This window comes from Convolutriloba macropyga, chromosome 3 (assembly GCF_964194025.1).
Source record: "Convolutriloba macropyga chromosome 3, txConMacr16.3, whole genome shotgun sequence".
Taxonomy (NCBI): domain Eukaryota; kingdom Metazoa; phylum Xenacoelomorpha; order Acoela; family Convolutidae; genus Convolutriloba; species Convolutriloba macropyga.
The window spans coordinates 3,094,520-3,120,602 of NC_134470.1; the positions used below are offsets into that span (position 1 = coordinate 3,094,520).

The 26,083-nt window shown below is 35.2% G+C and overlaps 1 protein-coding gene across 1 annotated transcript in view; it reads right to left on the reverse strand.

Moving 5' to 3' along the window:
• Nucleotides 1-2,700: 2,700 nt before the first annotated feature.
• The window catches only part of LOC142335833 (uncharacterized), a 47,591-nt gene continuing 24,208 nt past the window's right edge, over nt 2,701-26,083 (reverse strand). The window contains exons 7-12 of the mRNA XM_075384161.1: nt 10,127-10,239; nt 8,838-8,943; nt 7,992-8,122; nt 7,188-7,389; nt 5,962-6,176; nt 2,701-2,949 (exon numbers count right to left, since the gene is read on the reverse strand). Coding sequence (XP_075240276.1) covers nt 2,821-2,949; nt 5,962-6,176; nt 7,188-7,389; nt 7,992-8,122; nt 8,838-8,943; nt 10,127-10,239 — 896 coding nt within the window. The 3' untranslated portion in view covers nt 2,701-2,820. The remainder of the gene's footprint in view (nt 2,950-5,961; nt 6,177-7,187; nt 7,390-7,991; nt 8,123-8,837; nt 8,944-10,126; nt 10,240-26,083) is intronic.

The window sequence follows — 26,083 nt, forward strand, 5'->3', positions numbered from 1 at the left end:
GTGTGCACATGTTTAACTCTATATTTAGTTGGGACTATTTCGTCTGAGAATGTTTTGTCTGCTTTTTTGAGATCATTTGTCTTGGCCCATGGGAAAAAAAACTTTTATGAATACTTTTGCTTCAAAGTTGTGTCTTGCTTTGGGTTGCAGAGCTCGCTGGTGCACTAATTAGATGCCACCTCTTCAAAAATTACCTATTGAAACAAGACGAAGATATATTTCTGCGCCATAAACTGTATGGCATCCATTTCAGTTACAGAAAACTAAAACACTGCAAACAACGTCTAGTACTCAATATATTCATTATTGCCGAAATGGCCAATAGGATTTCATGAAAACTCTAATCAAAGTGTGGTCCCCACATATAGAATTAACACTAACTAAGTTATATGAGTTAGGTTTGTTTACATTGCTTTTGACATTTTGCTTAGTTTGTTTACTGTTGAAATGTGATACAGGAATGCTTCAATTAGAAAAAACGTGTCTGGACAAAACAGTCCCAAATTGAAAAATATTCACTGACATAAGAGTCACAGACGAAAAAGTCCATTAAAATCAGACAAAATAGTCCCAGACAAAATAGTCTTCTTTAGATGTCAAACTATTATGAATACAAGCTACAAAATATTAACAAACATAATCTATGAGTTAAGCTTCTGAATGCGCTGTTTTTAAATATGAACTAATACTATCCAAAAAACTTAGTTCAAAATACACAATTTGGTAAGTTCGATAATGTAATCAGCTTCATATCTGTTTACTGACAGACAGTCATATGAATAACTTTACGAGTTTCTCCGATAATTGGGTGTCAACGGGTGTGCACATGTTTAACTCTATATCTAGTTGGGACTATTTCATCTGAGAAAGTTTTGTCTGCTTTTTTGAGATCATTTGTCTTGGCCAATGGGAAAAAAAACTTTTATGAATACTTTTGCTTCAAAGTTGTGTCTTGCTTTGGGTTGCAGAGCTCGCTGGTGCACTAATTAGATGCCACCTCTTCAAAAATTACCTATTGAAACAAGACGAAGATATATTTCTGCGCCATAAACTGTATGGCATCCATTTCAGTTACAAAAAACTAAAACACTGCAAACAACGTCTAGTACTCAATATTTTCATTATTGGCGAAATGGCCAATAGGATTTCAAAAAATTCTAATCAAAGTGTGGTCCCCACATTTAGAATTAAAACTAACTAAGTTATATGAATTAGGTTTGTTTACATTGCTTTTGACATTTTGCTTAGTTTGTTTACTCTTGAAATGTGATACAGGAATGCTTCAATTAGAAAAAAACGCGTCCGGACAAAACAGTCCCAAATTGCAAAATATTCCGTGACATAAGAGTCACAGACAAAAAATCCAATAAAATCAGACAAAATAGTCCCAGACAAAATAGTCTTCAATAGATGTCAAACTATTGTAAATACAAGCTACAAACAATTAACAAACATAATCTATGAGTTAAGCTTCTGAATGCGCTGTTTTTAAATATGAACTAATACTATCCAAAAAAACTTAGTTCAAAATACACAATTTGGCGAGTACGATAATGTAATCAGCTTCATATCTGTTCACTGACCGACAATCTTATGAATAACTCTATGAGTTTATCTTATAATTGGTTGGCAATGGGTGTGCACATGTTTACCTCTACCTCTATGTTTAGTTGGGACTTTTTCATGTGGGACTGTTTTGTCTGCTTTTTTGAGACATTTGTCTGGGACCATGGGAAAAAACTTTTATGAATACTTTTGCTTCAAAGTTGTGTCTTGTTTTGGGTTGCAGAGCTCGCTGCTGCAGTAATTAGATGCCACCTCTTCAAAGATGATCTTATTGAAACAAGACGAAGATATATTTCTAAGCCATAAACTGTATGGCATCCATTTCAGTTACAGAAAACTAAAACACTGCAAACAACATCTAATACTTGATATTTTCAATATTGCCGAAATGGCCAATAGGATTTCATAAAAATTATAATCAAAGTGTGGTCCCCACATATAGAATTAACACTAACTAAGTTATATGAGTTAGGTTTGTTTACATTGCTTTTGACATTTTGCTTAGTTTGTTTACTGTTGAAATGTGATACAGGAATGCTTCAATTAGAAAAAAACGTGTCTGGACAAAACAGTCCCAAATTGAAAAATATTCACTGACATAAGAGTCACAGACGAAAAAGTCCATTAAAATCAGACAAAATAGTCCCAGACAAAATAGTCTTCTTTAGATGTCAAACTATTGTGAATACAAGCTACAAAATATTAACAAACATAATCTATGAGTTAAGCTTCTGAATGCGCTGTTTTTAAATATGAACTAATACTATCCAAAAAACTTAGTTCAAAATACACAATTTGGTAAGTTCGATAATGTAATCAGCTTCATATCTGTTTACTGACAGACAGTCATATGAATAACTTTACGAGTTTCTCCGATAATTGGGTGTCAACGGGTGTGCACATGTTTAACTCTATATCTAGTTGGGACTATTTCATCTGAGAAAGTTTTGTCTGCTTTTTTGAGATCATTTGTCTTGGCCCATGGGAAAAAAAACTTTTATGAATACTTTTGCTTCAAAGTGGTGTCTTGTTTTGGGTTGCAGAGCTCGCTGGCGCACTAATAAGTTATGCAACTGTTGTAATAGCATTGAGAGTTAATTAGATAACTCATTCAACTTCTAAGCCAATAAGACATCAATATGAAAACTATTCAATTTATTCAAGAGAAAATCACAGATGTGCGCAACAAACTACATTAAAATAATGACATGTATTTAGATTTCAAAACAAGTTTTACTGGATGGGTGGTGAGAATTAAAGAATTTCTTCTTTCAAGCCCAACTCTATCTGTAATTTGTGTTCTAGTGAAAGGTAGTCTTGCATCTCTTTCTCAGCCTGGGCTAATTCGTCTTCTTCTGTTATTTTAGCAGCAGCAGCGTCCAACTAAAAGCAAAAACACTGTCTCACTTTTCCTCCCGTGAACAGATTAATGTCGAAAATTCTTCCAGTACTTCGTTCTGTAGTAATTTAGGGGTGTAGGATATTAGGCGAAAACTCGATTAGGCAAACACATTTTTTGCAGCCTTTGTAGGCAAAAATTTTGAACTAAAGTTTTGTGGAAATCAGGCGAAAACCAATTACACACTAATAAGAGGTACTTCAAAATCCACTTGGCACTATAAAGTTCTCAAGTGTTCCTATCAAATGTCTACATGATAATAGTTTACAAAAACTATTACATTTTTTTTAATATTGAGCATTTGTAGCCCCAAGTGATTCTGGAATTTTTATCGTGTAAGATCTGATAAGATGCTGACTTAGAATTTTTATCGTGTAAGATCTAATCAGATCTTACACGATAAAAATTCCTCTTATCAGATCTTACACGATAAAAATTCTGGTAAGAGGAATTTTTATCGTGTAAGATCTGATAAGACATCTTATAAGATAAACATTCCACTTATCAGAATTTTTATCGTGTAAGATCTGATAAGACATCTTATAAGATGAACAATCCTATTATCAGAAGTTTTATCGTGTAAGATCTGATAAAACATCTTATAAGATAAACATTCCCCTTACCAGAATTTTTATCGTGTAAGATCTGACAAGACGGAATTTTTATCGTGTAAGATCTGATATTACATGTTTTAATTATTTCAATAAAACCGTATAACGTAGTCAAGGTCCTATGAAAGTAAAAAAATAATCGGTCAGCTAACCAATTATGAAATAAAAAAATGCTTGTTGATTCTGTTTTGGCGGCAGTTTTATTGTGAGTCTTAACTGGGTACTATGGCTAAACTTAGCAGTCCAAAAAAGTTTTGGTCTTTGAAAAAAATTTTCAGCCTAGTTTGATAATCACCGCTTCGGGGAAAGCCCCTGCCACTCAAATAATCTTTTGTACAATACCTTTAAGTCTTAAAAGACAGTATAAGATGTTTTTCTCTTTGTTGCTCTGGCACTTAAGTGTTGCATGCTGTAGTTTTTTGGCTACTGCTTGAGAGCAACTCTGAATTGTCTTCAATATGAAGAATATACCAAACTTCAGGAATTTATATAAGAGGAAATTTTTATCGTGTAAGATCTGATAAGACGGAATTTTTATCGTGTAAGATCGTATAAGAGGAATTTTTATCGTGTAAGATCTTATAAGAGTAATTTTTATCGTGTAAGATCTTATAAGAGGAATTTTTATCGTGTAAGATCTTATAAGAGGAATTTTTATCGTGTAAGATCTTATAAGAGGAACTTTTATCGTGTAAGATCTTATAAGAGTAATTTTTATCGTGTAAGATCTTATATGAGGAATTTTTATCGTGTAAGATTTTATAAGAGGAATTTTCATCGTATAAGATCTGATAAACGTCTTATCAGATCTGATAAGAAGATGCATCCCCTTACAGGCTATTAGCAATATGGTTTTGTCAGAAATTTGTCAGATCTTACACGATAAAAATTCCACAATCACTGGGGGCGCTTCATTTTATGTCCGTCCAGCATTTATAGCACCAGTTTTCTCATTTTTTAATGTCTTAACTCTTAACTATTTAGAATAAACAATGAATAATTTTTATCCGGTTTTCTACTCTTTCCTCCGTTTTTTTGTCAAATACTTTTGCCAGAATGTTACAGAGGGACAAAATTAATTTGCGAAAATGATACATTTTAAATGTTTTTTATTTGCTCATTTTCATGTAAGGACATTTGTTTGTAACACTTGAGTACTTAATAGCGTCAAGTGGATTTTGAAGTACCATCCTTAAATGTTTCAATTGATATTCGCCTAATCTCCACAAAGCTTTAATGGCTACATGTGTTCAGCTAATCGATTTTTCACCTAGTATACCCAGTATATTTCATCTTGGAAAATGAATGAATGAACGAATGAGTGAATCAATAAATGAAGGAAACTTCAGATTAGTTCAGCCAAAAACACTGGCATCAAGTTTTAAGCATTATATTCTGAATAGTTAAAACAAAATTTAGAAAATCTAAAGTGACTAGAATCTCCTTTCCAAAATAAGTGGAACAAAACTTGTCGAAATCATTTTGACAAGATCAATTGTTTATAGAGCGAGGAAAAGACTTAAGGAGAAAGCAAACAAAATTTCAAAAAGAAGAAAAGAAACAAAGAAAAACAAAAAAGTTCGAAAACAAGAAAAAAGCAACCGCGCGAAGGACCTTGTCCGGCTTTCATGTTGTGATAGATTGATAATACGATGCCTTTGCTTTTCTTGTGATGCTTCCTTTTATTTTTCTTTAAACAATTCTCACGCTATAGGATAGGACGTAGGAGAGCGTTTTTTCGGTATGTGTTCCTACAACGTAGTATAGGTCACTTTCGGCAATTCTTGGGCGCTTTTTACCTAGGTTTCTAGGCTATTTCTTCAAAGTATTTTTTCAACGATCTTGCAAGAAAAAGTTAATCTTCTAAGAATCTTGTAAGAAAAAACTCATCTTGTTAGAATCTTGTAAGGAAAAATTAATCTTGTAAGATCTTGTAAGAATTCGCTCGTATTTCAGGGAACAAGGTCTTTGACCATATTCTTTTCAGGCCTCAAACTACAGGCCTCCGATTTTAGGTCATTGCGACTCTGTCTTTCTGTGATTACGATCTTTCTCTGGATGAATTATAAATCTACGGAACCCAGCAAGAACAATTAAGGCCGAATTATGCAAAAATGAACTATTAAACTGACATTCCTTAAAATTCTGGGATTTTTAAGCAAAAAATTAGGCTATTTCCCATTATAGCCCTATATTATGGTATCTTCATCATGATTGAGGCAGGAGGGGCTATACGTTATATGACCACTAATAAGCTGGGGTGGGGTGGGGGCTATAATGTGAACGAATCTAAATTTGTCCAATTTAAGCAAACGAAATCGTAGGTTTCTCTCTATTAATAGCCAAAACCGTTCAAAGACTTTTTTCCATCGTTGGGTCAAGTACCTGTTTCTGGTGTGCTATTTTGGCATCTCTTTCCCTCTTCTCTCCCACTCTTCCCTCTCTCCTCATTTCCATGTATTCCAGTCGGTCTTTTTCCCTCATCAAATATCCCATCACTAACTGTGGTTCCTTGGCGGAGGACTGTCGGAACACCCAGGGTACTTCCAGGACATGCAGGGTTCCATAGGAGTCTCCAATCGCCAGGAGCTGCTGGTTACCTGTCAACATTACTCAGATTATGTTCCCGGGTTGGGCTCTCAGTGAAGTTAATCGATGGACTAACCGGGTTGACTGAATTCAGAAAGTTATAAAATTACAACTTCATATTATGGCGTCTATGAAAAGTTGTAGTCAAAGAACTTTCATAAAAGGGAGTTCTATGAAATTAAATTTTTATTAAAATTTTAAATACATCATGAAAAGGGGGGAAAATATGTTTCAAAAAACTAAACTAAAATTGAAAAATAGAGTTTTAAGCGAACAGAGAATTATGGAAAAGTTGTAGTCATAGAAATTCATAGAAAAAGAAAAAAATTTGGAAAAAAGTAAAGAACATTTTTCCAATGAAAAACTCATTGCATGCTCTGAAATATTTATGGAAAAGTTTTAGTCATAGAACTTTCATTTATGGCAAAGTTATAGTTTTACCAATCTTTTAAAACTTTTTTGATTTATGAAGTCAATGGTCCATAATATGAAAGTTCTATGATTAAAACTTTTAGTCAACCCGGGTTTTGATATTTCTAGATGAATCGGTGGATCATAGTTTTTTACATGAAAAAAAGATATAAATTTTTCGAATGAAGAATTCGAATCACATAAAATTCAAACTCAGAGGGAGTCGAAATTTTGGAACGTGCCTTTATTTTTGATGACACCACTAAGCTGGCCACAAAATGGACCCGAAAGATTCGAAAAATGTTTATCTGACCATCTGACCACTATACAGGTGGGGGGGGGCATTGCACTTATTCCATGATGTGGCTACCTTATATGTTTCTGCTAACTGTCAAGCAGCTATTAAAGTGACAATTTTTGGATCTATCCTCTACATCACCCCCACCCCACCCCTAATCAGTGGGCAAAAACCTTCACGCCCACATCATACTCATTGTATTACTAACACACATCTTCGGGTCTTTCCCATTATAGCCCCCCATCATTGTTTGTCGTGGGGGCATACTGGTAAAGACCCTCAGAAAACGAGAAAGGTCTAGTGATGGACATACTGGATATCTTGATAGGGTTAAGTTTGGTGATGGAGTGTGGACTGACACTCTGGGTAAGAACGGGATCCGAGGTCTTGTCCAGTAGATCCCACACATCTATAGTCCCGTCAGACTTGGATATAAAGAAAACAGCTGGTCTGGAGGGACTCCATCTCCCATTGGTCAGTTGAGAGTTGTGGCTTTGTGATTGGATAAGAGGCTCCTGAAATCATTTTCAAAGTTTGATCACGTGCGTAATTGTGCCTTTTGTGGATCTTTTATGTTGTGGCCCCAGCTTAGTGGGCTTATATCTTTTACGACCCCCAGGCGTACGTGCTTTTTTACACAGGACTTGGGGGCATAAAAAAACTGGGGGGGGGGGGGGGGGACGGGTCGCAAATTTCGTTAAAAACGCACGTGCACGTTATAAAATGCCGCAAGCCTGCACTGCCAGAAGTCAAAATGCCAGAAGTTGCTATATAAATAGCAAGAAGTTGACATTCATCGACTTTCGTCATTAAAAATCGTGCAAGTTGAGTGTTTTAAGCAAGGTTACGTGACTCTGCAGAAGTCACTTCGAAATTCTGGCTTAACATCTCGAGTCGCTTCGCGGTCCTCGATAAACTCCAGAAGTTCTCAGCGACTTCAATCAGAGTCACCTAAGCTATACGCAAGCACCAATAATCCTTCTCTCTACCAAATGTGAATTACAAAGATTTCAGTTCTTGTTCAATCGCTGTAATGAAAACAAAAATAATGTTCACGGGGGGGGGGGGGGGGGGGGAGAGAAAACAGGTAGTAAAACTGTATGATTATATGACTTACCGGAGTGCCTTCGATCCAGATGGAGAAGTTCCATCCTCCGACTGAGAGGAGGACATTTTTGAAGAAAGGACTTCTCTCCAGGGTCTTCACTGGACCATCGTGCGTCACTTTCACCCATTCAGGCGATTTGTCTGAAAGTGTACACCAAATAAAGACCACTCAACTGATAACTATCTCAATTTTCAAAATCATGGTCAAAAATACATATGAAATCAGATTAAGAACCATCCAGCTAAGAGAGCAACCCAAACAATGGGGTTATCTATTTTTGTAAAATGAACCCTGCGTAAACTGTCCTGGGCAGAACGCTGCTGGCTGGGTGGGTGGGTGGGTGGGGGGGGGGGGGTGAAGTGTTGGGGAGGACGACGACCCCAAGAATTGCTATTCACACAATCAATTTGTCTCCTCAGCAGTTTAGATGAACCGCATACTTATAGAATACTAAGGCTTTAGGAGAAAAGCTGAGCAATTTAATTCCCACAGTCTTCAATCTGGTTATCCCGTTTGTCAGGACGAAAGCCACGAAATTTTTTGGCCAGACAAAAACCTGTGCGACGAAAATTATTCAAAAATTAAGATGAATAAGGACTGAGTAAGTCATTAAGAATTCAATAATGGGATTCTAAATCAGATAAGAAACAAAGGAGGTAGTAGTGGTTTACAGTCCAAAGATTGTATGCTCCATTACAATTTTATGCTTCTTAGATCGTCTTATTATAATTCAGAAAGCGAGGACAAATCAATCTTAAACAGATCTTTAATCAGTTTGGAAAAATTCAAAAACTGGAATTACAATGTTTAAGAAAAACAAGGCGAATTAATAAATTGAAAGAGGTGCAAACGTACGGACTAATTTGCCAGTTTCGGTGTCTTTTTCCAGAGTCCAATCAAGATAAACAATTTCTCCGTCTTCTGTACCCACAAAGTAATGAGTCGATGCACTCGCTAACACCTGAAAATTAAAAATAAATCAAAATACTAACACCAAATTTACATAAACCTACTAAATTCGGACGAATTGCTCTCGAACGACAGGCGGGGTCTTAATTTAATTCTTGCCTGCTTCATCAGGAGGGAGGCATCATTGTCCTTAAAGCTTAGAGCTTTTCACGACCACTATCAAGATTTAAAAGTTAAAAAATGAAATTGATTTCAGCGCACTTTTTGATCATACTTTCAGTAGTAAACTGTAAACTGCCGTAAGTATAGTCAGCAGCGCAAATTATGAAAGAGCAAGTTAGATTACGCAACAAGGGGGATATTAGGGCGAAAACTCGACAAAGCGAACATATTTTTTGTATCCATTAGGCAAAAATTTTGAACTAAAGTTTTGAAGACATTAGGCGAAGACTAATTAAAACATTCAAAAGCGGTACCTTAAAATTCACTTGACGCAATAAAATAATTAGTTGTCCCTAACAAATGTCTCCACACCATAATAGCTCACGAAAACCGTCTCAATTTTGTTTAATATGGAGCATTTGCAGAATTTCATTTCATGCTCATCCAGCATTTTTGGCAACATTTTTCCTGATATTTCTATAACTCTAAACAGGATAAAGCAATAAATTTTTAAACATGCTTTGGACTCTTGAGTCCGTATTTTGTACCAAATACCTTTGCCAAAATGTTAACGTTAGCGAGGGGAAAAATAGTTTGCAAAACGGTAGTTTATATGTGCTTTGCTTACTAATTTTTATGCACAGACATTTGCTTAGGACTTTTGAGTTTTTTTACAGCGTGAAGTGGATTTTGAGTGCCGTTCAAAATTTTCGCTTAATGGATGCAAAAAATGTGTTTGCCTAATCGAGTTTTCGCCGCATATCCTATAGCCCGCAATAATTAAGAAGTTAAACTTAAAAGTGTAATAAAAAAGCGCCAAAATTGGTTTCCTTCTTTCTACTTCTAAATATTACATTCATAAAATACATGCATTGCATTATTGATATTACGTCTGCTGTACCGTAATAACTAATCTAACTGAAACTTGAATCAATTTAGTAAGATCAGTGCAATTAAACGCTCAAAAATTGTCTGATTTAGTCCTTTAGACTCTGAAGTGGGAAACCTGAGAATAGTTTTTGAAGAACGAATGGAATCAGCAACTTCGTTCATTCATCAACACTGAGATTTACCTTTTTCTCCTTGGGCGAACCCGGTCTGAGTCCAACACTCTCCGCTTGTTTTCGTTTCTCTTCTTCCATTTTCTCCTCCTCTGGGTCCAAACTTGGCAGTATTGACCTGTCACCTGGAACAAAAAACAAATCGACAATTATAGACTGAGACCAGAAGCAATAAGGAGAACAAATTGTCATCAAATAGAATAGATATTATATGGGGAAAAACATTATCTTCAAGTCAATTATGCGGGAAACTTATATTACTAAGTTATCCTATTTGAATGTGTAAATGAATATAATATACAAATAATAAGCCTGGCAGAATGCAGACTAAACAGTTGCGATGAAAAACAAAAAAAACCAAAAAAGAATGCTGGCATGATTTATGCTTCGGAAACGGAAGGAAAATTCCCACATTGTTACTATCTGGTGTTCTGCAAATTATATTATTGTTTTGTGCTACCATTATGAGAGGGTGATCTGAAAAGAGGAACTTGATGTCCCCGTTGATTATCCTTACTTTATTGTATTTATACGTAAAAGCTAAATAAATCTATATATCTATCTACATTCGCATTTGAAATCATATAATGTATTACATCACCATATCTGAAATGATATTGCAAGACGATTGTTGTAGCTCTAAAAATTGTGTTTTATAAGTCTGCAGTAAAAATGGCAACTAATATTTCAAATAAAAGATACGAAGGAATCACATTTCTGACAACCTGGCTGATTTGATTACAACAGACGTTTTTGTTATCAATAAAGCAAAAAAACCTAAGCAATTGCGAAAAAAATAACATGTCTTGTAAAACAATCCATCCTACTTTCGTCATCTAGTAGTATCAAAGTAATAACTACCTCTAGTGCAATCAACACCGAACCTAAACGACCAGGAAATGAGGGGAAAAACAGCAAGAGTTGACTTGGCTTTTACAAAAAAGTATCGTCGAACATATTAAAACACAAATACATTTTGAAATTGTTCACGAACAAAACCGTTAAAAAATATTAAAGCACACAAAAACGCTTACAAATTTTTTATTTTGAAAATTAAATTGTGCCTCGGTGCTTTAATGCCTCAACTTCAAATGAAAGCACTAAATACATAAAAACATCGCCAAAGCGAAATGAATAACGGCAAAACAAAAAACATTCTCCGAGATTTTTACAGAACAATTGTTTTCAAAGTCATCGAATTTGTTATAATCTCATTAATACATGCACGTTATTGAAAAATTTGGCATTCATGGGCGACTCGTTTTCCAATACCTAAAAAAACAATGGTCTTTAAATGACAAAATCATTAACATAATCTTTAAAAAAGACTGCGCCCAATTACCACCCAAATTATAAAAAATGACAAAAATATGAGCTCAATGATAGCCATCTGAATGCTGTCATCTGAATGCTGCTGCTGACATCTTGTGGTGCTCATTTTTTTCAATCATTGAAACAGATTTAAATAAAAAACTTCAATAGCAGCAAAAAAAATGATTAAACTGAAAAAATTCTCAAAAAAGTTTAAGTGATATTTTTTTTCAAAATTTGAAGCCAGCGCGAATATCTACGCAAAGCACAGCCAGCAACTTTTGGTCACTGTTCAATCAGTTTTCCATTGTGGACCAAGCTGTCTCTAAAACAAATAGTTTTTCGATAAGAAATTTCTTCATAATTTTCGTGATTTCTCTCAAAATTTCATGAACAATTAACCAATTATATACGTCTCTCAAAATATTTTCCCTTGTTTCCTACAATCTTTCAAAAACGAAATGAACAACTAAATGAACGGAAAAATGGCTGCGAACGTGTCTCGAATTTTTTTCCTCAAAAACACATGTAAGAAAGATAAGAGAATTGTAGATCCTAAAATAACACAAGTGAGGTGATCGAAACATGAAATTACTTTAGAAAAAAAATTATCCAAATTTGTGCTACATTGCGTTTGTACTAGTATGTTTTGCACTCCCTTGTCACAGAGCACGTGTCATTACAGAGTAAATCACCATGTAGCAAAATATGGCACATGTGCGATAGGGGTACAAATACTATGCACCCACTTAGCTGGGGGCACAAAAGGAATAGATCCAAACTTCTTTAGTTAACAAAATTGGGAAAAAATGACGCTAACTGTTCAACTTCAAAACAAAAAAAAACCATCAAGATAATTGTTTTCACAAAAGGCGCGTGCAGACTGTTAAAAATTTTGTAGCTCCAACTTTTTGCGGCATTTTTTGAACTCGTGTGAAAGCAAACACCACCAATTCCCATTTTTTTTGCCTACCATCAGAATCTTATTGGAATTTTTCCCCTTTACCAACCCTATTAAAGTTCCCAATTAAAAGCTCATCAATTAACCAAAAGACTGCTTCGAAACTCACCTGCTTAATTCGAGGAAGAAAAGTTCAATCACAAATTATAACCAAGACAACTGAAACTTTTACGTCTTGTTACCGGTGAGAAATGCCGCTCTATATTTTGGTGTATTATTTTATTATTGGGCTGCCATTGGTTTGCTTGGAAACTTTGAGGGACAGTTTCTTATTAGTTTATTACAAAAGAAAGGAGGAGCAATAAGAGTATAAAACATTACGAGCCAGCACCCCTAATTGGGATGAATTGGGAAACGAAATTGGAAATGAATGACACTAACTGTTCAACTTAAAAAAATATGATAACGGTTTTCACAAAAGCCGCGTCCAGACTGTTATCATCAAAAATTTCGTTGCTTCAACTTATTTACTTATATATTATAACTTATATATTATATATAGCATTTGGTTCATTTTATCTCTTCAAAACATACCTTTATACAGGTAAATAGGGCCTTACAGTGTGGGGGGCGTATGGCAAAAAAGGAACAACTATACTAGCTGGTAATTACACAATATATTTGTCGACAAACTCCACAACTTATCGCAATATTATTTAAAGCTAGGGGCTCGTTATGTCATGCGCGTTTGTCGGCATGGAAAAAATTACTAAATAATATTTTGTCAAGCAGCTTGAGGTAGGAAGAAATGAAAACAAATATTCGACAAAAGGCTAGTGGAATAAAAGTTTTATCTGCAATCAGTAAAACAAAAATTGTAATGATAAAAGCAGATTCTTTTGAGTATCCTATTCAACGCTCTTTTTTGTATTATGATTAATGTAGTGTTTTCGCTCAACTTTTTACCTATCGATCATATTTCTCATAAAATCAATTTATTATCACAAAAGATGAAAAGATGGTGTCAGGCGAAAGAAACTTTATAACTGATATTCTTAATATTTCATGAGAACTTTGAGAAAAGTCACTCTACATGTGGCAGGGAAAATTATTAAGTCATATTGGCGTAATCAAGCAGACTAACTAAAGATCGAAGAACAAATGAAAAAAATACGATTCAATAGGTTATTTAGTTGATTATTATTTAGCCCTTTTTGAATTTTATTACCATTGCTCTTACTTGGCGACCGTGAATTGCTTAATCTCCCATTTTCGGTGCAACATTACGGGTGTCAACCGCTGCCAAATTTTGCGTAAATTTAATCAATTTTTTTAACCAGATTTTACTTTTCCTATGTTAATACATTGTGAGTGTGAAAGGTAATTTCGCACTTCGCGGACGAATAATTGTTGAATAATCGAGAATCATTTTGTACGCACCCTTAAGATGAAGAATAAGCAAGCTGAAAAATTTTGCTCTTAGCAGAAACTTGATGCAAGAGTAGACCTGATTCTGCCAAATTACACGAAAAAATTAAAATCATGTTAAGCTTACTCAATTTTATTATAATAAAAGACTCATTATTTTTACTGGTATGAAATCACGCAAACTAAGCTTGGGCAAAATCATATTTTTTGAATTAGTGAAACTACGCTCACGTACAAATCTGAGCTGTAATAAAATTTGCTGTAATAAAATTAAAGTAAATTCCTAACAAATTCGCAAAGCTGTAACAAAATTTAGCAATAAATGACATAAAATCGTAAACAGACAGACAAAACTGTTCAAGACAAAATAGTCCCGGACAAACAATCCCAAATAAAAAAATATTCCCATGGTCAATTTATGCTTCCCTTATCACTGCTTCATCTTATGTTTCTTCAAATTTATCGCTGCCCAATCCGGTGTCAGGACAATTCACCCAATGCCATTATACCCAATGCCAATATAACCAATCTCATTATACCCAATGCACTTTGATATTTTGTAACATACTTAGTGGCCATGGCCATGCCTCAGCGACCCGTGGGACTTGATATGAAACTATCACAACCGAAAATGGGATTAAATTATCCGCTTGTTAAATCATACGTGTAAGAGCTATTTTCTGTTAATTAGTACTCGGATTATAGAACGATAATATCAACGTGAATTGGGTATAATGGCATTGGGTATTTTGGCATTGGGCATATCGGCATTAGGTAAACTGTCATGTAACCGCTCAATCGAATTCGTATTAGATTCCGGTTCTTCGGTTCAAAATAGATCGCAAAATTGGCATGCAAAAAATTTTCTTTTAATTGCACCTGTTTTAGTGATTTTCGGACTTACTTTTTTTAAATCTTTATCTGTACACCGTTTGTACAAAAATACTCCCTTGAAATAACATCTTTGACACGCTTTAGAATGAGGCTACTTATAACTTTCTGTGCGAAACCAAAATCGCCTGAACGAAAAACGCCCTTTGAATTTAGAGAATTAATGAACACAAAATAGTTGAATTTTCAATTTTAAGGACCAAACATATCCTGTTTCCCAATAAAACATACTCCGTTTCTTGAATAAAACGAAAACTGACAAAATGTGTTTGAGGACCTTGCCAAGGTTCGCATTTATGATTTTAAGGACTTTCAGGACCTAAAATTATACATATTGTAAGATTATACATAATTACGACAGATTCTAGCAAGAGCAAGATATACGTCTTTTGGCAAGATTCTTACAAGAAATATACCCTCTTTTTTTTACAAGGTAGCCGTTTTTTTTTCGCGAAAAACTGCAAGTCTAAATTTTTGAAAACTATCTAATTATCAAAATAAGTACTTAACAAGTTTAAAAGAAACTGTCCTCCTTCTTACTATGCGTACACACTTTGACGACATTCGTTTCGACACACGACCACAAACAGAACTAATTGACACCTTCGAAACATTAACTGTTACTTATTGCACTCTAACTTGTGTCCGAACAATCAATTGCAAATCAGCCAATTTCTGCAATAATCGGAGATGCGAGCTCAACTCTATCGACATTTTGGATTACTATTCAAAATCGGATAACGAAGTGGCTTCGTACGAACAATGCAAGTATATTGGGTTAAAGAAAGATTCAAAACCGGAATGTTCGGAAAATGGCGTCGAAATTGATATACAGGAATCTTTTTTTTTCCATTTTTTGATCAAAAATTTACCAATGTAGTAAAAACTGGCAAGGAATTTAGACAAAAAGCCGTTTCGGAAGTTTAATTTTCATTCTTTTAATCAGCTTTCAGCGTTGTCTCGGCGCATGAAATATCTCTCTCAATTTAGCTTAAAAAGTATTATTTATTAAAACAATGTTAAATTATAAAAAAGCAGCGTATCGCAGCCGAATTTTATGTACTGTTTATAGCGTGTCTCATGAAGTTGAAATAAGCAAACGTTTCAAAAGCCATTGGAAAGATTTCTAAGGTCAAAGTTCAAATTTAAAACATGTAGAAAAAATCGAAGCTTACGGGAAAAAACGAATCGAAGCTTAATGGAAAAAACGTTGACATTCAAATGACCAAATTGATGCTCAATTGCCTGTTTTTGAACGTTCGCTTATTTCAACTTTATGGGACAGACTATACATAAGCTCTTGACGCAAAAGTTACTAAGTAAAACCTGAGATAATTCGAAATAACCGTTTGATTTCAAATTTTGCTGGTCAAAATGTTTTTAGGTCAAAATGATAATTCGGTTGCATTGCATCTTTTCTGTTTATAAATGGGGGTGCAAACAGAGTGGTTATATAGGACGGGGTGGGGGGGGGGGCAAAGTAGAAAAGATCCGCACATATTGGATATATAATAGATATATAACGTATCTTAGATATATGATTATTCAAATTGAGAAAATGGAAAAGATCCAATATCAGAACGACAAAAATCCTGGAAAATGTGCCATTAATCAAAAACGAACTGACCTCAGCTGGGCAAACGTGAAGTTAAATGACGACCTTTTTGACCTTACAACGAACACATCGTTAATTAGTACACCTATTTGCAACATCGAAAATATCACCGAAAAAATAGCCCATGGTGGAAAAGTTTCATGCAACGAAACGGGCGCTACAGTTTTGAATGAATCTAAACTTGTCTTGGCGATAGTGAACGAACCTGTATTTTACTATGATGCAGCCGCATATTGTCAAAAACGATACAATGGGCATGTTTTTGGAGAAATTGATGGAACGCAAGAACAGCTGGCCAAAATATACGAAAGATTTGCAGGTTAGTTTTTGAGACATTCTATGGTTAGTGCTCACAGTACTGATAGCCTTTACAGAAACAGCGCTCATTTGAGATAATTATTCGTATCTATTCTGTTTCGACCCGCCGCTTAGTGGGCATAGAATTTACACACCCAAGCGCACGTGTTAATTTTCACATAGTAACGAGCTATATAAGAACACATAGACAGTAATTGGGGACAAAAAACACTTTGCGAGGGGGGGGGGGGTATAACGGAATTCAGCCTGTACTTGTTAACCTTTTGGTAAATAATATATTTATCTTTTCATCAATAACAACAATCATGAATCTAAGTATCAATAACCAACAAATTTGTCATGAATTTACTATGTTAGTCCCAGGAGCAGCAAAAATGCTCAGTTGAAAATCCCAATAATACGGAAAATCGTTTCAAGCAAGCAAAAGATTTCACAAATTGTTCTTTTCTCCGGTAAGTACTTTCGTCTTTTGCCAATAACTTTGCAGGTTTCTTTATTCATCCAAGTACACCACACGGGAAGAATTATTCCAACCAGTATCATTGTGAAAAATACTTCAGCAGGAACAGATTCTCTTAACTTATTAACCAATAACAAAAATAAACTCCAAAAACCAAAGAAGCAAAACCATGAATATTCTATTGTAAAAGACATAAAGGATATTGACTTCTGAATTTCTGCAAGACTGCGCAGTGAGGGGACTCTGTCACCAAGAAGATGGATCAAATAAAATAAACCAAACGGTTTGAAATAATGAGACAAGCGGTACCTTGATACTCTGCTAATTAAAATCTTAATCTTAGCACTGTGTCTACTGTGTGCTTGAAAGAGTTCCCCAGTTTTCGTTCTCTTCAACAGCACAAGAGTAGAAAGCAATGAACATCGACAAAAGTGGGGAAACAATCGAGTGAAAAGCTCAAAGAAGTCCTACAAGCTCAATCCCAATGTTATAAACGAGAAACTGAATGAAGTATTTGAAAACCCTAATTGGGCTTCCAAAGTGAATTTGGCTCTTGGATTTATATTGTGCAATGTGGACACAGCCGAGTATCGATACTTTTACGCACATGAGAACAAAACGTTCCTCAAAACCGAAACATTGTTAAGATGGATTTAGTGGAGACATGTCCATAAGAGAATGAGAATACAAGGCGGCGGCGTTTTGCTCTGACTACAAAGGTAACAATATTGTGCGCTCCAAAAAACATTTTAATGTGATGTATCGATGCTGTTTTTCCTGAACAATTACTCAGAAGATTAGATGTGAATTGTCTTGTATCGGATGGGCTCGGATATATCTACAAAGATTGTTCAGAGCAGTAGCTCCTGTATGGATCCGCACCTGTATGGATATGCAGAGCTTGAGACAAACGCAAAAAACCTTTTCGCCACTTTTCTTCACGAATCTGGACATGATGCAATCAATTTCAGAGGAGTATTCATCGATCATCTCAGATTTGTTGAAAACGCGATACAGCACAACATATTTATTTATGATATTGATATCGTGGATGGAGATTTTGTCGGAGAACTTGCATGGAGCAGTGCTGAAATAAGTGAGAGAAAAACAATTTATTGCGTTACAACAAACACATATGTTATGTGGACGATATGAACACATTCTTTAAACAATTCCCTTGCCCTAAATGCCAAACTTTCAAAAGACATGCGAGACATTTCAATCATCATTTGAAATCTTGCAAAGAAAGAGTACAACTTACTTATCCAAAGAGTGTATACTTTACGAGAGTCATTCGATAAGCATGCCGGCTTCAGAAACTTAAAAATTTGGAGACTTTTGACATTGAATCCATCTGCGTTCCCATAAAAGAGCCAGAAGATAGAAACACAACTATTTGGATGGGGAAACATGAACCAATATCTGTTTCTATTTCATTCAGTTGAATTGAAGAACCTTTATTTTTATGCAACAAAGATCCTAAGACACTTATTATATCTTCTGTCGAAGCTCTTGAAGAGTTAGCTACATAGAGTACGGCCGAAATGCAAACAAAAATTGCATCAGTTCAGGAAAAAATTAAAAGTCGAGATAATGCTATCTTTGAGAAACTGAATGAACGGAAAAGTCAGACAACTTCCACACTTGAGCTCGAATATGAATGTATCGAGGAGGAGGAGGAGGAGGAGGAGGAGGAGGAGGAGGAGGAGGAGGAGGAGGAGGAGGAGGAGGAGGAGGAGGAGGAGGAGGAGGAGGAGGAGGAGGAGGAGGAGGAGGAGGAGGAGGAGGAGGAGGAGGAGGAGGAGGAGGAGGAGGAGGAGGAGGAGGAGGAGGAGGAGGAGGAGGAGGAGGAGGAGGAGGAGGAGGAGGAGGAGGAGGAGGAGGAGGAGGAGGAAGCTCATATGTCTACTCAGTTCTTACAAATGCAGAAAAATCATTATTTGGACTTGCAAAAGCACTGGGAGCCTTATTTAAACACTTTACGTGTGTTTGGATTCAATAGTGAAAGTACGATTTGAATCTCATCAAGCCATATCCCCTAGCGTACCTCAAACATGAGCGAGATACTCAAGCTGCAGTTATCAAAAAAGTGAATCAATTTGATTCCTTCGAAATCGGTGATGTGCAATTCTGTGACATTTTACATTCTATTGGAAGAGTCAAATCTCTCAATTCATCTCTCAAATCTCTCAAAAGCTTACAAGACTAGCGAGAAAAAAGGATTCTTTCCATTAGAATGGTTCGAATCTCCGAATAAACTTGACGCATTGTTTCTCTCTGCCTATGAATATTTCTTTAATAAATTAAGGGATCACAGGCCTTTGGCGGAAGATTTTACTGATTTTACAAAATTGCTGAACAGTGGACTATCTCACCAAGAAGCTCTGAAATGTTTGAGACCGAAAAAAGTTCTTCCATCTGGAGATGACAATCACAATTACCCGAAAGTGGTTTGGGAGAAAGAGCAAATGTCTATCACAAAAGATTTTGTCAATAGGTACAGTAACAAGGATGTTGTTCCAACATTGAAAGCAATGCAAAAATGATGGACTTTGACCACCACAAAGGAATTGTTAAACTCGGATGTACACTTACCAATTTAGCAAAAATTTGTCTCCACAAGTCAAGAAATCACAAATGTTTCCCATTTGTTGAAGCTGACAAGGACTTAAATAACACAACACGTGAAGACATGACTGGTGGAACTTCATTTGTGTTCAAAAGAAAACCTGTATTTGATCAAACCCATATCAGAAATTCAAAACAATTGTAAATATATCGGGGTAAGTGACGCTAGTCGACTCTATCCATTTTCGATGGGTCAGGAAATACCTACTCGGCTTTGCACCTGATGGGAGCTCGACACATCTCAAAAATTTGCGGCTCGAACAAACAGATCTCAAACATTTGAGAACATGGCCATGTCTTACCTCCAATCACAACGTCGGGAATTCACTATTGAAAGCTATTTTACAATCAGGAAACAGACAGATATATTGACCGTTTTAGCGTGGATGGACTTTTTGCTGATTGCAACAAAGTGTTTGAAGCCATGAGGTGATATTATCAATTTCGCCCATGTCCAAAATACTCGAGTTAGACTCTCGAAGATAAATGCAGAGACGAATCAGAAAAAGACAACCTGATGAATTAAGAAACTACTTGCAAAACAAAAGAAAAAAATATGGTTGAGTTCTGGGAGTGTAGCTGGTGGGAAAGTGTTAAAAAAGAAGAAAATGTCAGAAATCACGGAGAAAATGCGTTATCTTTACACTACCTATGAAGCAAGAGCCGCTTTTAGCCAAAAGGAGATGGGAAAACGTTTGGATATGTACAGTGCGATCTTGCGATCTGAGTTCTAGATTGATTAAAGTACAAGTTCTCCAATTTCCGTCCTATTTTCAAACATTTTAAGGTCAGCGGAGCCGATATTGGGGATTATATGAGAGAATATGCCAATAAAAACAACGTACTCAAACAGTCTTAACGAATGTTGATTTCGAGCTTCGAGTTATACAATGGTGCAAATATTAATCCATTACTCCATTTTTATACCAGGCTAGGTGTAAAATGTGCCAAAACTGATAGATTGGTAAAATACACGCAGGAAAATGCTTCTATAATTTTGTTGTCAATAGTAGATGGTAGAAGAGCCCTTGGGTGAAAATCATGACTCGAGCATTGTCGCTGGGATAATAAAATCGTTGGGAACAGCTCTTATGGTTATCAAATTATGGACAGAAGTAAACACACCCAGACCAAGCACTTGAACGATGAGGGTACGCACAAAGCAAACGATGGGAAATGTTCGAGCGTTGTGAACAATGTGTTGCAAACGACTGCATTAGACCTGCTGAAAAAGAAGAATGAAATGCTTTGCGAGAGAATGATTGTGATGATTCCTTCAGAGCAGATTCCTCGAAAAATTTCTTCGCCAGAAAATGCTGTTAAAGTTATAGGAAGCACGATAAATGAGATTCATGACTCTTTAAAGAAGAAATTAGATGTACCAAAGTGATTAGCATCAGCAGCAAAACTTATTGTAGCTCCGATGCCCAGTCTGACAAGTACAAGTTTAGTAGTAAACGTCTGAACAAAAAAAATTGGAGGAGAATGCAGATGGTCCAATGGAAAAATATCCACATGTATTGGATGAAACTATAAACATTACTTCAATAAACAGAGGGTTTAGAACAGTCACAATACGTAAAAACCAATTCCTATCTTAATACATAGGTACCTCTTCAAAAAATGCACGAAAATAAGCTACAAGTAATCTTAATTACTTCCTTTTACCCGGCATGCAATTCTTCAGTCGGCTCTCGACTATACCCTATCTTAATACATGTAAAACCTACACCCTATCTTAATACATTGGGATGTCCCTCAATCGTGGAGGGCACTATATCCTATTTTAATACATGGGGTCTTCAACCCCCCCCCCCCCCCCGTGGATGGTGGTCCACTCCAATACTAATAATGGGTTAGGCCGCATGCTTGTTACTTTTGAACCTACTTTTGCCTCTATTTACTATTCAAAAAATCCAATTTTCAATATATCAAAAACCTTCAAACTGGTCTGCTTTCGGTGTTAATAACTCTGGCGGATGGTTGGACAGATACGAAACACTTTCCACAGATAAATAAGCGTTGTTAAAAACACTCCCTACGTACATACAAATCAAATCCACTAAAAATGGGGGTGCGGGAGTGACCGTTTACACAATATTTCCATAGAAATAGCAGGTACAATTCTCTCCGTTAAAACCAATTTTTGCACTTCAAATTCAAATTCTAACTCTCTACAAACTACGATGGGTCTAACTCACTACAAACTCACTACAAACTACGATCAACAGAACCCATTTTTTCAGTTGGCTAAAATTGATCAATAATTGATATTTTTACACTCGTTATTGTATATTTTAACTGTAATGGCTATACACCTCATATAAGATTCTGCTATCTTTTATCAATGCAAACCCATGCATTGTTTTGTTCAATTAAACTGAAAAATGACAATTAATTAGAACTACAGCTGGAAAACAACAATTTACACAGCACGATTCGATTAAGAAAAATGAATTTATCATAATCAAGGAAGAGCGATTTTCAAGCAAGTTTCGAAAAATAAATTTACAACAAACACAAAATAAAGCCATCATTTTTTAAAAATTCGTAATCCAGTCAATTAAATTTCTCATTTTCTGCTCATTGCAGAAAAAGTAGACCGGTTCTGGATTGGCCTTATCAAGATCTCAAACGGCGTGTGGCACAATCCGCAAGGACAAAACGTCAACGATAAGATCGTCTGGTATTCTGACCCGGGGTGGAAGGAGCCGTCCCGATTCCCAAACGAACACAACAGCTTAATTGAGGTCGTAAATGGAAAATTTCTGTACCACGACACACCTTGGCAATATCTCCACGTCTATGCATGTACTATGCCTCAGAAGTAGACAGTGAAATACCAAATAAGGAATTGTTTCCCTAGTTAACAATTTTTTGTCTAAATCAATCTGCGTGGAGAATCTAACGCGTTTTTGCTCTGATAATTGTTTTGCATGACTATAAGGCGGGAAAAGCCATTTCTATATACAGATACCATCATAAAGGTTAAAAAAATGACAACTAAGGTGGAAAATATTTTCCAGGGGAAAGGGAAACGGTTCCTAGGGAGGAAAACAGCAAGAAGAACTGAACAAAGTAAAACTTTTAGCATTGGAGAAATCGGCAGAACAAACTAGAGCTCAGCTGAACAAAACCGATCACAAATAACTTTCACTTTTTGATATTTCATTCATTTGCACTAATATTTGTTTCCTTGCACTTCAAGTTTGATTAAAAGTGTCGATATTTATTTCTTTTGGTCACAAAAAAATCATTTCATAATAAACTTGAAACAAGGAGGCTCTGTAATGTGCATTCACACATAATGCTCCAACCCCGCTTATCCACAATTTTGGCCTAACTGTCTACCAAAAGAGGTAGAGATAAACAACGTTCATCAAATCTCACATGTTGATCGAAAACAGTTGGTGTACGAATAAACAAATTGCTTCCAACTCAAATCACTTACAAAGGTAAATAATGCCACATTAGCGAGCTGATTTATTTTTAAAAATGCATAAAAACAAAGTCAAAATATATTAAATTATGTGCTTTCAAAGTCAGGAAAGACTTTAAATATCAACTGTAAATCGCCACAACCTCCAATTATCCATCCAGAATTTGTCTTAAGACAACGAAAAGAAAGACAAATAAAGACAAAAACAAGAAAATCCAAAAAATTCTACAAGAAAACGACAGGTCGAAGCAGTTGAAACCAAAATCTACTCACTGCAGAAATGATGTGTTCAATTGAGCTCCCTTTTTAAACGCAAATAATGTGATATTTGACCCGTCAAAAATGTGACAAGACAAAAAAAAACCACTAAGACGGAAAAACTTCCAACAGTCATAATCTGTTTGAAACAACTCGTAGTATCAAAACAGAAAACCCTTTAACTAAAACGTAAAACTGCAATAAGGTATCCAATTTACATCCATTAGAAGGACAAAGGAACCTGTTTTTTGTTAACTTCAGCTACAAATCCGCCAAAAAAGAGAAAAAAGTCACAAAGCTCAATAATCAATAGTTTATTTTGAAAAAACGAACTGTTTAAAGTCAATACGACCATAAGCTTCCAACGAAAACACTAGATAGGTTTCCCTAAAAATTCCATAGGAAGCAAATTGGACATCTCATTAGTACCCTTTGATATAAATTGTTCTTTTCTGTAATTTACAAAAAAGCAAAAAAAATAAATATTAAAAAAATATCGAAGCATTGCCACTTCCGTTCGAATAATAGGAATGTGTAACTGTTTCCAATATTATGGATATCAGTATTTTGACAAAAGCAATATATCAAAAATAAATGATGCGTTTGGCATAAATATCGACTTAAGTAGCAAAAAACTGGCCAAAATTTTAATTCGCGTCATTTGTCTTAAGCTGTGTTAGTCCGGCAATTATAAACAAAAAGAACCGAAGAGGAATAATTCGCGTCTTTTTTGACGAAAAAAAGCTGAATTTTGAAAAAATTAGCACATGTTATAGCCAATAGATTAAATCAAAACGTGCTAGTGTTACCCTGTTTTAGAGGTAAAACAACCGCATTGTTACAAATTTTGAGCTATTTTTTTTGCACAATTGGCAAAAAAAATTGCGTAAGAACACGTAAATGTGAACAATAACAACGCAAATCAGTCAATAGTTCACCATACTTTAAACTTCGATAAATCAGTGGAGAAAACTTTAAACTTCGATAAATCAGTGGAGAAAACAAAGTTCAAAAATTATGTTTTTATTATATATTCTACGGTGAACGCGCTTTCTAACGATACAACTCACAAATCTTTACAATGAATATATCGATTGGCCAAAATCGACCCGTTTGAGCATTTAGTTCCTCCCCCAGCAAGGTGGTTCGGAAAAAAAGCATACTTGAGCATGGAAAAAATTAAACAGATCCGATTCTTTATTACTGAAAAATGCAATTTCAGATTTTTCGAGAGGAATATGACTTACAAAAATGAAACTGGGAAAACAAAGTGAAATAATTAAAAGTGGAATATAAAAGAACACAACACAGCAGAGAAGCAGCATCTAAGATGCAATGTCTCAGATCAAAGATAAAAAACAAGCCATTTTTGGAGTTAACGAAGATTGCGTCATTAGTTTTAAGGTGTTATCCGGTAAACATAAACAAAAAGGAATGAAGAAGACTCATTCGTGTCATTTTTCGAGAAAAAAAGGCTGAGTTTTGAAAAGCTTAGCACTCATTTTAGCCAAAAATTGCAATCAAAACGTGCAACACCATTCGTCTGTTTTTAGTGTTAAAAACAACAATATTGTTACAAATCTTAGAATGATTTTTTAAGCAAAATTGGCAAAATTGCGTAAAAATACATAAATGTAAACACTAACAACAAAAATTGGTCAAATGTTTGCCTCACATAAGAACTTCGATATATGCGTGGAGAAAACCAAAATTCAAAAAACGTTTTATTATATATATTCGACAATTGACGAGTTTTCTAATGATACCGCTCACAAATTTCTACGATGAATATATCGATCGGCCAAAATAGGACCTGCTTGAGTATATAGTTTCTCCTCCACCAAGGTGGGTCGGAACAAAAAAACACAAGTGAGCACGGAAAAACTTAAAAAAGATTTTTTTGTCACTGAAAGATACAATTTGAGGTTTTTCGAGAAAAAAAGAATTACTAATATGAATCTGGGAAAAAAAAGTGTGATATAACAAATAAATGGAATATAAATGAACATAACACAGCAGAGAAGCAGCATCAAAGAGGCAATATCTCAGATCAAAGATAAAACCAAGCCGTTGTTGGAGTTAACGAAGATTGAATTTTAAAAAACTTACCGCACGTTTTAGCCAAAAAAGGCAATCAAAACGTGCGACACCATTCGTCTGTTTTCAGAATTAGAAACAACAACACTATTGTTACCGATTTTAACATAATTTTTAAAGCAAAATTGGCAAAAAACGCAAATGTGAACGCAAAATTTTGCACACGTTTTAGATTAATTCGTGTCATTTTTAATGGAAGAAAGGCTGAGTTTTGAAAAATTTAGCACACGTTTTAGCCCACAAATTCTATCAAAACGTGCAACACCATTCGTCTGTTTTTAGTGTTAAAAACAACAATATTGTTACAAATCTTAGAATGATTTTTTAAGCAAAATTGGCAAAATTGCGTAAAAATACATAAATGTAAACACTAACAACAAAAATTGGTCAAATGTTTGCCTCACATAAGAACTTCGATATCTGCGTGGAGAAAACCAAAATTCAAAAAACGTTTTATTATATATATTCGACAATTGACGAGTTTTCTAATGATACCGCTCACAAATTTCTACGATGAATATATCGATCGGCCAAAATAGGACCTGCTTGAGTATATAGTTTCTCCTCCACCAAGGTGGGTCGGAACAAAAAAAACACAAGTGAGCACGGAAAAACTTAAAAAA